Source organism: Takifugu flavidus, chromosome 2 (genome assembly GCF_003711565.1).
Source record: "Takifugu flavidus isolate HTHZ2018 chromosome 2, ASM371156v2, whole genome shotgun sequence".
Classification (NCBI taxonomy): Eukaryota; Metazoa; Chordata; class Actinopteri; order Tetraodontiformes; family Tetraodontidae; genus Takifugu; species Takifugu flavidus.
In genome coordinates, this window is record NC_079521.1 from 16,106,806 (window position 1) to 16,118,822 (window position 12,017).

Consider the following 12,017-nt stretch of genomic DNA (forward strand, 5'->3'; position numbering starts at 1 on the left):
TCATGATGGTTACATTGATGTATTATTGACTCATTTTTGCAATAAAACGAACCCTAATCACATTATCTTAAAGCTGTTCGTTAAACATGTAACATAGTAATGTGAGTTTCCTTTTTTCTAGTAAAATGTTTTTTAAATTCTTCTTAAATTCTTCGCTAATCCCCCTACTGAAATGGACTCTTCCGCTGCTGGGTAGCCAATCACAGCCTTTGTTTTCACTCATAGGAAGCGCAGTCGGACTCAGGTTCTGTCGCGTGTCGTTTGGACTTATTTCGCTCCGACACTTTCGTCATGGCACAAGAAAATCTGTCCGCTGTGCTTTACTCTCCGGGAGACCTCCGGCTGGTAGGAACCTAAATAAAAACTCCATTTCATCGGTTCATTTATTTTTAATTTCTGAATTGTAACTGCGAGCACTTCGAATCTGTGACAGGTGCACCTCCCCGTACCAGAACCCGGACCCAATGGTAAAATACATTCAACGAGTTTTTCCTGCCTTTTTCCTGAAGAATTCCAAACTACAAGTTGCTTGGTTGATGAGTGTTTGCCAAATAAACGCTGTATTTGTTTTTGCTGCATATCCATTGTAAGGTTTACATTTAATTAAAAGTTCTGAATCATCTCTATTGCTGCAGATGTCTTACTTCAGATGCACTCCGTTGGGATCTGTGGATCAGACGTTCACTACTGGCAGCATGGCAGAATTGCAGACTTTGTTGTCAAAGATCCAATGGTGCTGGGACACGAGGCCTCGGGCCGGGTGGTGAAAGTTGGCTCGGCGGTCAAGCATCTTAAAGTCGGTAAGGAGGCAGCCTGAGGAGGCGTTCCTCTCCTAAAATGATGATCAATAAGTGTGTATGATCGACTCGTTCCCAAGGAGACAGAGTGGCCATCGAGCCTGGCGTCCCTCGTGAGATGGACGAGTACTTCAAAACGGGCAAATACAACCTGTCTCCGACCATCTTCTTCTGCGCCACGCCCCCCGACGATGGAAATCTTTGCCGATTCTACAAGCACAATGCCAACTTCTGCTACAAGTAACCGTTCGCCCCTGCTTGCCTTTGTCCCACAGGTTGCCCAACAGCTGTCTGATCTCTCTGAACTCTTGCGTAACATCGCCGCTCTTCCTCTCGTCCTTCTGCTTTTCTGTGCGTCTGTGGCTAATTTTCAACGAACCAGGTTGCCCGACAACGTAACCTTCGAGGAGGGGGCTCTGATCGAACCTCTGTCTGTAGGGATCCACGCGTGCCAGAGGGCCGGTGTGACCCTCGGCAGCACCGTGTTCATCTGTGGTGCAGGTAAAACTCGGCCGGAGTGATGGGATGGATTTTTTTGATATTTGCAACGATATTTGCACCTTAAACCAGGTGCAACGTGTCAGAACCCCGAAGGAATTTAGCAGCTCACATAAACAGATGGGTGTGTTGTGAACGCATGAATCGTCTCGACTCCTCAAACTGGCTGAACCTTAACGCTCTTTGAACTCAATATTTAACAACATCTGGTGGCGAAAACGGTGGTTTAGGATGAGGCGCTTCAGCCCCTCCCCTTTCTCTCCCCTGTCAGGACCCATCGGGTTGGTGTGTTTGATTGTTGCCAAGGCTCTGGGGGCGTCTCAGGTCGTCATCACCGGTAAACACCCTTTGCAGCTGTAGTCGCTTAATGGCAAACGCACAGGCTCCCATCCACCACCCCCCCATCTCTGTCCCGTCTACTTTAGATCTGTTTCCTGAACGCCTGGCGCTGGCCAAAGAGCTGGGGGCCGACTTCCAGCTGAAAGTAACCGGGAAGGTGGAGCCAAAGCAGCTGGCTAAGAAGGCGGAGGAGCTGCTGGGCGTTCAGCCTCATGTGGCGATCGAATGCACGGGCGTGGAGAGCAGCATCCAGACCGCCATCTATGTACGGGATGAGTCGGAGCCTGGAACCAAATGACAAACATCGATGCTCATCAATTCCGGCTGTTGACAGCTCGGGACTTGCGACACAACTGCCGTGCGTCATGAGATGGCGACAGTGACGTAATCTCTGTCTCTGCTCTCAGGCGACGCGCCCGGGGGGCGTGGTGGTGGTCGTGGGCCTGGGCTCTGAGATGGTCACCCTTCCGCTCATCAACGCCGCCACAAGAGAAGTGGACATCAGAGGGGTTTTCCGCTACCGCAACACGTAAATGACGTCCGATTCGGCTCACTAGTGCGTTATATTCGCGGCCGCTTCATCTGTACTTTGTTTTGAAGCTGGCCGATGGCCATCGCCATGCTGGCGTCGGGGAAGGTGAACGTGAAGCCCCTGGTGACCCATCGCTTCCCACTGGAGCAGGCGGTCAAGGCTTTTGAGACCACTCGTCAGGGCATCGGGATAAAGGTCATGTTAAAGTGTGACCAGGAGGATCAGAATCCCTGATCCCAGCAGGAAACGAACCAGAGCGACTCGGCGTGACGGATGAACGTTGGACATTGACCCTTGAATAAACAGATAAGGTAATTAGGTCAGAAAGACAGGCTGACGACAGACAACAGTCGGCTCAGAAGAGCATAACGTTAACGGTTAAAAATCTGCTGTGCTCAGCTTTGCTTCACTCACAAGTATATTTTGTTTGCACATTCTGTATGTTTTGCTTAAAGATACTGTGGTATAATGGTAACAATACTAATAATTATGAATAAAATAAGTAGACTTTGGATTGCATCTGTAGTACCGCATTGCGGCGATAGGGGGAGCAAGAGAGTTGTGGAAGAATGTATTAGAAAAGCAAAAGATTTTCAGAGAAAGTTTTTTTTTTTTTTCTTTCAGCAAAATAAAAGAAACCAGCGATAATACTCACAACCTCCGCTCTTCCGTGCAGTCATTAAAGCGATCCTGCAGTTGTGGGGTAATATTAGTTACAGGAAAGGTTAAAGTTACTGTGTAAATAATGACAGAGGAAGACCAGTCATGTTTAGCTCAAATTTTATTATCTGACCACAATGACATGATACTACTTTACAAAGCATGCACACAGATATGGTGGTACGGTCGGAGTTTCCTACGACGATGGCCGATTCGGATCTGTCCTCGAGCTCAAATCCCACATCCTGACGGGAGCGTGTTTGTCGAAACCTCTTTTCTTTCATCTTTTCCACATGAGCACACTAGGAGACGAACTTGTCTTTATGTACAGACATTCTAATACTGCTGATGGCAAATGAGACGACTCGCACGACACGGTTACATTCACAGTTCACTCAGTTTTCGCGAGTTTGGGTCAGGAACGCCGACGGTGAACAGACGGTACAGAGTAACGCGCAGGGATAAACCACCGCACATGTGGCGCCGATCAAAGCGGAATGGACGCACGTTGAAGTCGCCCCGGCTGCTTGTTATCTTGACCAGGGTGAGTTTGTACACGACATTTACAAAAAGAACAAATTGCCATTTGGGAACTGGTGGTATTGCCATTTGATGAGGAAAATGAACAGGATATGGCGTCCCCCCCCCCCCATTAACTCCTGCAGGAGTCTGTTTGATCAGCGTGTGCAGGTCAACTACGCTTCAGATGTCATTTCACCAAATACACAACTGTCCGCCAACAACGCCCCCCTTCTGTTAAACATCAAGCTCCTGTAAATATTTACAATGCTCCCCCGCTGCCTTCAGCTGTATTATTAGTAAAATATGTATTTACATGAGAAATAAATAGAGGGAAATGAAACTATACAAGGAGTATAGTCAAAGTATCATATTGCATTACATGAGTATAAAAAATAAACTGTGATGCTTCACTCGAGACGGCGCACACGGTCAGAAAATATGACTGTAAAAGCACGGAGAGGGCAAATAAATAACACACACACACACACACAGACACACACAGACACACACACACGCAGAGTCTCTTCATGTCAAAATGTTGCATTGGAAAGAGATGAAGAGCTGAAGTCATCAGATCAAAGTAAAAGTGAAATGATGCGGAGAAGTCGTCCTTCCCCTCAGTCCCAGGTCTGCCCCCCCCCCCCACCACAGCTGTCCCGCTCTGGGGAGGACGCTGGTTATATGTACATGGGCGTCTCCTGTCCTGTCAGGAGTCTGAACATGGCGGCTGGCATGGTTTTCATGTGGATCTGACAGGAAGAGAACAGGAGACATTTTAATTACCAATTAGTCCTGATCATCTGCGACGCCCAGTCAAAAGTGTGTGTGCGCGTGTGCGTCGCACCTCTCCGACAGAGTTGGACAGGGCCTGGACAATCTTCTCGTGCGCTGTGGCCACCACGCTCTGTCCGTTAATCTCGATGATCCTGTGACCCACGCGGACGCCGCCGCGCTCGGCGATGCCTCCTCGCATCAGGCTGCATATCTGTGGGGAGAGAGATGCATCTCTAAACGTCTAAAAGATGTGTGATTAACGTCAACATGGCACCAGGAACAGGCGTTGGCTCGTATTGGCTGGAACTGCACCTGCCTTTCAGCCTTAAATATGCTGATAAGATCCATCTATTGCCTTTTAAAGCAAGTATTAAAGTTTAATACTGTAATGTTATTTATCACACAGCTGCCGGTGACGGTTGCTTTGCTGCACCCGAGTAATAAAATACTGAGAATGTTAGTAGGGGGGGTCCAGGTCCAGGCACCCAGATGGGATTTTCTGGGATCACGCCTTCATTGCTGAAGCGTTTCCTGCCCCCGGGGGGGACAGAAAGCCCGGCTGGAGGATCAGAACCAGCAGGATCCCAGTGTAGTAGTAGATCGTGTCTTTAATGACCCCGGTGTTGTACTTACGATGCCGTTCTGGACGCTGAAGCCCAGCTGATATTTGAGATCCGGTCTCTTAATGAGGACAGTGGTGACAGGAGGACAACTGACGATGTTCATCTTCACCTGAACCTGGTTCTTCAAGCCCTTCCACAGAGAAACACACACGGGCTCACACACATTCATTTTAGGAACTATTCCTCTCCTACTTGGGTCACACGCCCCCACAGCTCATCCAGGGTGAAAGGGTTTATTTAGAAATACCTTAATGATTCCCTGACAGGTGGCGAGGGGCAGCCCCACGAGGCTGGTGTTGTTGATGGACATGATCTGGTCTCCGATGCTGAGTTTTCCAGAGCGAGCCGCAGGGCCGCCGTTCATCATGTTGGCTAGGATGACTGTGGGCAGGATGGATCCCCAGCCGGACTCCACGATCACCACGCCCAGGATCTCCCCCTTACTCTTCTCCAGCTGCAACTGAACGGAGACTGAATGTCAGCTCCACCAAGGTCATGGTGATCATATCTGAGGTGCCGTTTAGAGGGGTTATGTCCACACTTCTTCAGTAGACTGAAGAGGGACATGCATGGCGGAGGTCCATATGTCTCCCTCTAGCGGCCAACGTCAGTACAACAACAAACCCTCATCATTATATAATATAATTCTATTTTAGCAGCAGCCTGACAAACTGAAAACAGCCTTATAAATCCTAAATACTGTAAATTCCAGGGCCCTTCTTCATGGTCACTAACTCAGTGAACTCGCAGTACATCTTTATTTTATATGTAATGTTTTTCAATGCACAGATGTAGTTTTAAAAGCTAAATGTAAACAATGCACTTCCTTTCGACTATTTTATTACGATGTTTAATCATTTGTTATTGAATAAAAGTCTATCTTCAGGCTCACATCTCAAGATTCTGACTGTAAAAAGAGTTGTGAGGAAACTCCCTCGCTCTCTCTCTTAAGTGCGTCTGAAATAGCAGCTGCGTGTTGCCCTGCAGCCTCTCCGCTAACACGGCAGACAGTATTTCACAGTTTCTAACTCTCCGAAATCCTCCAGTAATGCTATGAGGCCACAGTATTAGCTTAGCAGGAAATGTTACAACAATAAGAAACATGTAGGACTTGAATCACGCTGCCATCTGCCTTTGAATCGGTCTAATTAGTCAACATTTACTGCATTCTTGTGAGTTTCTATAAATGCTCCTGCTGCAGGGCTGATGTTCACCTCACAATGTATTTTTTGTTTCTTTTGCATTTCACTGGTGTTGACAAAGCAGCAAACAGCAGCAGTGGAAAGACTCTGCTGCACATTTCATCAGGACCAACCTCTTTGCAGTTCTCAGAGTTGGAGAAGTGGATGAGGTCATCGTTGTACATCTCCTGTGTGTTGATGATGTCACTGTACTCCTTCTGACTCAGGTCCTCGGGGTTGATGCCGTTGGCTCTCAGGAACTCCTGGTAAGCTACGCTGAAAGCCTGACCGATGGACTGAGCAATAAGCTGCGCCTGCAGGCACAAAACAAGGGAATTAGGAGATAAGCGTGTCGGGGAACCACAGATGCCGATTCCCTCTGACAAACTCCACAAACAGAGACTGTGTTAAGACACCAACACACTGGTTTGTGCTGTCAGACACTCCTCAGCAGCAGTCCGCACTGAGCAGGAGTTACGTGTAATGAAGATAACGGAGAGAACAAGTCAATCCACTCAAGGTTCTGAGAGAACATCTCGTGAACGTCACCAGCCTGCGTTTGCAATCGCCACCTAAACGACACGTCCTCATAATTAAAAACCCAAATAACATGACTGATAAACAACCAAAATGCCACAACATTGTGCCTCCCAACGACATGAATTAGCCTTTAAAAGCCCTGTTGTGAGACTGAGAATCAACAGCAAAAAGATCAATAAAAAGGAAAAAATAAAAGAATTCCTGGATAAACATCTTTTAAATGCTGAATGGCTTCTTGATGTTTGGACACTGCTGAAGGAAACAAACATTGTTATGAAGTTGAACCAGCAAAGCACAAAAAAATAAACTCTGCAGAACATAATATTCTAATACAGAGCTGGAGGATATGCGAGCTGCACTTTGCCTCCTCTCTCTCCTGTTTAATTGAATTCTACACGAGAACATAAATCTCCTGTACATTTTTCAGGCAGTAACAGCCAAACTCCAAGAATCAATAAACTGGAAATTAGGTTTGCAGAACAACAAAAGAGGCAAAACTATGAAAACGCTGTAGCGAGAGCGAGCCCAGTAGCTCCCGCTGATGGATGATCAGCTGGATGCTTTCAGTTAGAACTCAAACCTGCCACCAAAGAAGAAGAGAGCAGCTTTTTGGCTGTTTTTGTGTTGGTCCTGGACCTAATCTGCTCAAATTTAACAAGAAATAATTACAACCGGACAATTTCTTCGGAACCGGGGGATCTAGGTTCGAAAAAAGTTTTCAAAAATATCAAGAGAGCCCAAATCATCGTTTAGCTGCAGAACTTCAGCGCACTTACGTCCTCGGACTCAAAGACGTGGCAAATCATCTTGTACTGCTTCTTGGCCTCCGGTGCCCCCGGCGTTGTTTCAATGCAGTCCTGTGAGGCCGATCGGGGCATGCGGCGCCTGGCCATCAGCACCACGATGTTCCCGATATCTGCGATGTAGGATATGGTGCGCAGCGCGTTGTCCATCATGGTCTCCTGGAGGGCGAATGCGTCAGATTAACGCGTGATTACGCTCATCACGGTGCCGCGCGGGTGGCGGCTCCGGCTACAGACGGACATTTTTAAACGGACGGGAGCCGATTTAATCAGGAGTAATGATTTCCAAGGAGCCGAGGCCTCTGTCTGCGGCGTCAAACAGCGCACGTGCACGCCGGGGCCGTCGGCGAAGGCGAAGGCTTTCAGTCTTAATTGTCATTTCCGAAGAAAACGCTGCATTGCAGCACATCTGTTTCTGCCAGAAGGCCTTGAAGAGGCGCAGGCAGCTCTGTTTGACATGCTGCGAATGAATCATCCATCATGTGTACGTTTAACTGGTACCGTCAGCACAAAGCTGCCCCCCCCCCACAACTGCAGAGCCCTCAGAAGTTAATTCTGCTCCCGGCGAGCGTTCACCCTCCTGAGAAAATTGTAAAGCTTGAGAGAAGCTTTGTTTAAAAATGTCGTTGTTGTTAAAAATAAAAGAGGGAAGTTTCTGTTGGAAGGATGAATGGAAAAACACCAACTTCCCCGTTGGATGTGCTGGTAGCTTTCGCATGAAACGCCGCTCCGAGGCTCGGATGCTCTGCAAGATTTACGGAGTCTGTTCTCACCCGCAGCCCAACAGATGTGACATCATCAGGGATTATGGGGAATAATCTGTTGTCATCGCAGCGCTGCGGAACACGGCGTTGGCGCGGCTTTAACCCTTCAGCGGCGAGGCGGAGGCTCACCTGAGAGTCTGCGTTGAGGACTTTGATCCTTTGGGTGGAGATGAACAGATCCACCTCCGTCAGGGTTTGTGCGTCTCCGTCCGCACTTTGCTGCAAGACAGAACAGGGTTCAGTTCAAGCGGACCGGTCAGAACCCACCAAACGAGATGGCTGAGGTACGCGTGAGGTCAGTACAGGATTAGTTTGGGTAAACGCGCATGCATGCATGTATGTTTGGATTCCAGCTCAGTCGGAAGCCGTTCTAAAGGTGAGGGAGTGGCAGGCAAAGGAAAAATGTTGGCAGCGGGATGATTTCATCTTGTTTGGTATCAGCTGTCTTGGCAGGAGGGGAGCGAGCTGGCAGAGGAAGGAGACCCGGCTCACGCTAAACCCCACCCGGCAGGCTGCTCTCTGCGAACGCCACGCAGAATCAAACCTGCACGCACTTTCCTTCCAATCACCGCGTAGTGCAGGTTAATCAGATTACATGTAATCTGATCTCATTTCTGCTCGGTTTCAAGATGTGCTCAAAAGTAAAGCTTTATTGGAAAAGGGCTTTTTTTTTTTAACATACCATGAACTGGACAGAATCCCAGAGTGACTCTGTAAACGGTTTTAATCTTTATTCATTTAAACACAAGGTAATGCAGTCATGCTGCACGCTAGTGGAGTTTATCTAACCGAAGCCTGACTGAATTAAAACCCTACATTTGGTAGCTTTAAGGTATCACGGTCCAGGGAAGCTAATGCATCACGAGCTAAAGGCCCTGACTTCATTGTCAACCATAAAACCTGATTTTTTACCACTGAAATGTTTCATTAATCTAAATAAAAGGTGAAGGGGCATAAAAAAGACCGTAAAGGGGAATAATATTTCTTCAAACTGTGTGGAATTAGCTCAGCTTATCTACTAGAATCCCCTCTCCTAATTATCAGTCTTTCTCACTGAGGCTGTTTTCAAATGCTGTTGAGAGCCTTTAGCTGAACCACACAATACACAAATGCTGCAGCCTAATTATACCAGATTACTCTGGCAAGTGACCTGTGTCGTACTTCTTCTGGTCACATTAGCAGCCGTGGTTGCATATGAATTAGCGAGGAAACAGGTTGAGCTTATTTTCCTCCAAACATTCCCTTTCCTGCCTTATTATTCAGCTTAACATTGATTTTACCAGCACAAGTGTGTGTTGTGTTGCTTAAACCTGAGTTTGGGTGAACGTAAAACACATCTCTGGTCAGAGGGAATAAAAAGAGGCGCTTTTTACAGGCTAAGTCAAGTTTCCTACACAGTGTCCTGCTGATGTATCTCATTACTTTGTGGTCATTTGAATTCACCCTGCTGTTGGTTTCCGTGGTTTTCCCTCTTCTGTCTTTGCCCCGACCTCAGTCTCAGTGACATAAACTGTTTATCGGGTTGCCAGTTAAAACTGAGACGCTTTCAAACAGCATTAGTGCAAAAGAGCCTGAAAACACAGAGCAATCAACAGAAACGGTGAATGTGTGTTTGTTTTAGTTCTGCACAGCCTGAGAGATTCATGCACACGACACACCTGGACGGGGATGGATGGATGGATGGATGGACATTAAAGCAACACTGAGACGCAAGTGGAATTGAAAAACAAAAGAAAATGACATGAGGGTGGCCAAAGGGTCTTCCTTCTGTTCGATTTATTACACACCGCCTTTTTCTTGATTTTGGCAGCCTTCTGTACCCTCTGGCCGGCGGGCGGGCGTTGGGACGGGACAGGGTCAGCAAATACAGGAGCACAAAAAAACAGGACAGGGAGAGGAGGGGGAATAAAGAGGGTAAATAAAAGGAAGACAGTACAACCCCAAACCAAACAGAGGGAGTGCTACTGCTGCTCTCAGAGACAGACAGATGATTTCAGTGTGTGTGTGTGTGTGTGTGTGTGTGTGTGTGTTTGGTTCAGCGCTCGCACAGCCCTGTTGGTTGTCAGATAAAAATCACAACAGCAATTACACACAGTAATAATTGCTTTTTTCTCCCCTCCTACTACAAAATCAAAAGTACGCAGGCATGCACAGACATCATGGCTGCACGAACACGTATGAAGTATGTGAAGCCTGTAGGGAGGAGGCGTTTCCGCTCGTCAGCGTTGCAGCTAACGAAGACTAAAGACTCGATGGGAAACAATAAAGAGCAACAGGGAAGGGAAAAAGCCAAAGATTTCATCTCCGGGCTCCCTATTTGGTATCAGCTTTATACTTTTTAAACTCGGCTAACACTTCTGAGGGATTCATCAGTCATTCCGGACTCGCTACGGCCCCTACAGGGGGCGAAGCTCCATTGACGATCCGCCGGGCTGCTTTGCGATGTTTAATCATCAATACTGCGAATGGAGTTCACGCTGAGAGGCTGCGCCCGTCTATTTCTCATCTGCCAGAGGAACCCGGCTTGACCTTCAGACCGTTAAAAAAGTACTGTACAAGTTAAGAGCAGGGAAAACAGCCCAGAGGAGAGAGCGCGTCAGATTTTCCTTTTTCAAATCTTCCTCCATCATTAGCTCCCACACGAGACAAACATCTGAGGTTTTTCGACGTCGACAGCTCGGCTGAGGAGGAGCCGTGGAGGGTGGGGAGACGCAGCAGGAAAGACGTAGAAGTCGCATAAATTTTAGATCAAACACGGGGAACATCACGCCAAAATTGATTTCAGCACTACGGGGTGTAAGTGCGTGGTTTTTGTACTTACGCGTGCGTGGACCTGGACGGGTTTGTGTCCTTGTCAATGTCAAAGATTGTCTCTACAAGTGTGGATCAGGAGGAAAAATGAGGAGAATTCTGCTTGTTCAGTGGACCTCTTCCAAGCAGGAGGAAGGCAGTTAAAAGGTGACAGCAAACCGTTGCCATGGTTTCATCCTCACAAGTCTTGGGTCTTTTGGTTTTTTTGCAGAAGACACCCGTGCATGCAGACAGTGAGCAAGTGAGTGAAAACCAAACACAGATTGGACAAATGTGACATGATGCCAGCCCACATCCTCCACGGTGAGAGCTTTTTAAAAAAAAATGAAGCAGCCATGATGCCTTTTTCAGCTGCTCCTTGTGCTCATTTCCAGTCGAAATTGCATTATAACAAATCAAGAGACGATTCGAGGCTGCTTTCAAACGCACTAGTGAACAGATGGCGAATGAACCGTCTGTGGATTTGAGCTCCGCTTTGGTGACATCATGCACCGTGAAACCTGACCTAATACCTCCAAACAGTAGCGTCAGGAGCTTTTAATTCTTCACACGTCCCAGCGGAGGCCCGCGCTTAAGTGCACCCACCTAACCAAGTGTCGTTACAGCATGCAACTTAAAAAGTAGACCACTACAGGGGAGCTCATTTAATATTTAGAAACGCAGCCCAGCTTGTGCTCACATGAGAGGGAGACAAAAGCAGCCAGTGCACCCCAGACACACACACACACACACACACACACACACACACACTGCATGATGTCATCCTGTCACGAAACCACATTTTCGGCAGTGATCTAATCACATGGATGAGACTATGGTTCATCATCCCACTGCTGAACATCTTCAGCCAACAACACAGAAGAAGCATCAGCAAGGGAGATCCTGGTAGAACCATGATGAAGAACAGCAGCTTAAGTGGTTCCTTAGGGCCCATAAAGCCGAAGAGCCACACCTGTCCCCTAAGTCTGCTCCGACTTAAAGTCCAATTGGATTCAAGTCTAAAAAAGATTACTATTGAAAAGCCTTGAAAAAGAGTCTCCTGCCTTTGGTCAGAACCAAAGTATTGCTCTTCAACACAGTAGGTGTCCAATAATGCGTATAAAGTTAGACAAACACTATGAAAATGCTCAAGAACTTTGTCTTTTTGTGTTTTGTTTTATACTTTTAGTTAGA

The 12,017-nt window shown here is 47.3% G+C and overlaps 2 protein-coding genes across 7 annotated transcripts in view; one reads left to right on the forward strand and one right to left on the reverse strand.

Moving 5' to 3' along the window:
• The first annotated feature begins 215 nt into the window (after positions 1–215).
• Positions 216–2,823, forward strand: sord (sorbitol dehydrogenase). The gene is made up of 9 exons (XM_057025027.1): positions 216–345; positions 434–467; positions 636–800; positions 878–1,037; positions 1,180–1,298; positions 1,567–1,632; positions 1,721–1,899; positions 2,042–2,163; positions 2,235–2,823. The coding sequence occupies exons 1-9, from the start codon at positions 292–294 to the stop codon at positions 2,398–2,400; spliced, it is 1,065 nt and encodes a 354-aa protein (XP_056881007.1). The 5' UTR covers positions 216–291; the 3' UTR covers positions 2,401–2,823.
• Positions 2,824–2,929: 106 nt separating this feature from the next.
• The window catches only part of apba2b (amyloid beta (A4) precursor protein-binding, family A, member 2b), a 29,423-nt gene continuing 20,335 nt past the window's right edge, over positions 2,930–12,017 (reverse strand). For 5 of the 6 annotated variants that reach the window (XM_057024764.1, XM_057024762.1, XM_057024774.1 and 2 more), the window contains 8 exons: positions 9,821–9,856; positions 8,163–8,252; positions 7,243–7,428; positions 6,061–6,240; positions 4,993–5,205; positions 4,756–4,875; positions 4,193–4,333; positions 2,930–4,097 (listed from right to left, as the gene is read on the reverse strand). In XM_057024764.1, coding sequence (XP_056880744.1) covers positions 4,026–4,097; positions 4,193–4,333; positions 4,756–4,875; positions 4,993–5,205; positions 6,061–6,240; positions 7,243–7,428; positions 8,163–8,252; positions 9,821–9,856 — 1,038 coding nt within the window. In that variant the 3' untranslated portion in view covers positions 2,930–4,025. The remainder of the gene's footprint in view (positions 4,098–4,192; positions 4,334–4,755; positions 4,876–4,992; positions 5,206–6,060; positions 6,241–7,242; positions 7,429–8,162; positions 8,253–9,820; positions 9,857–12,017) is intronic. The other variant, XM_057024785.1, reaches the window with a different exon arrangement.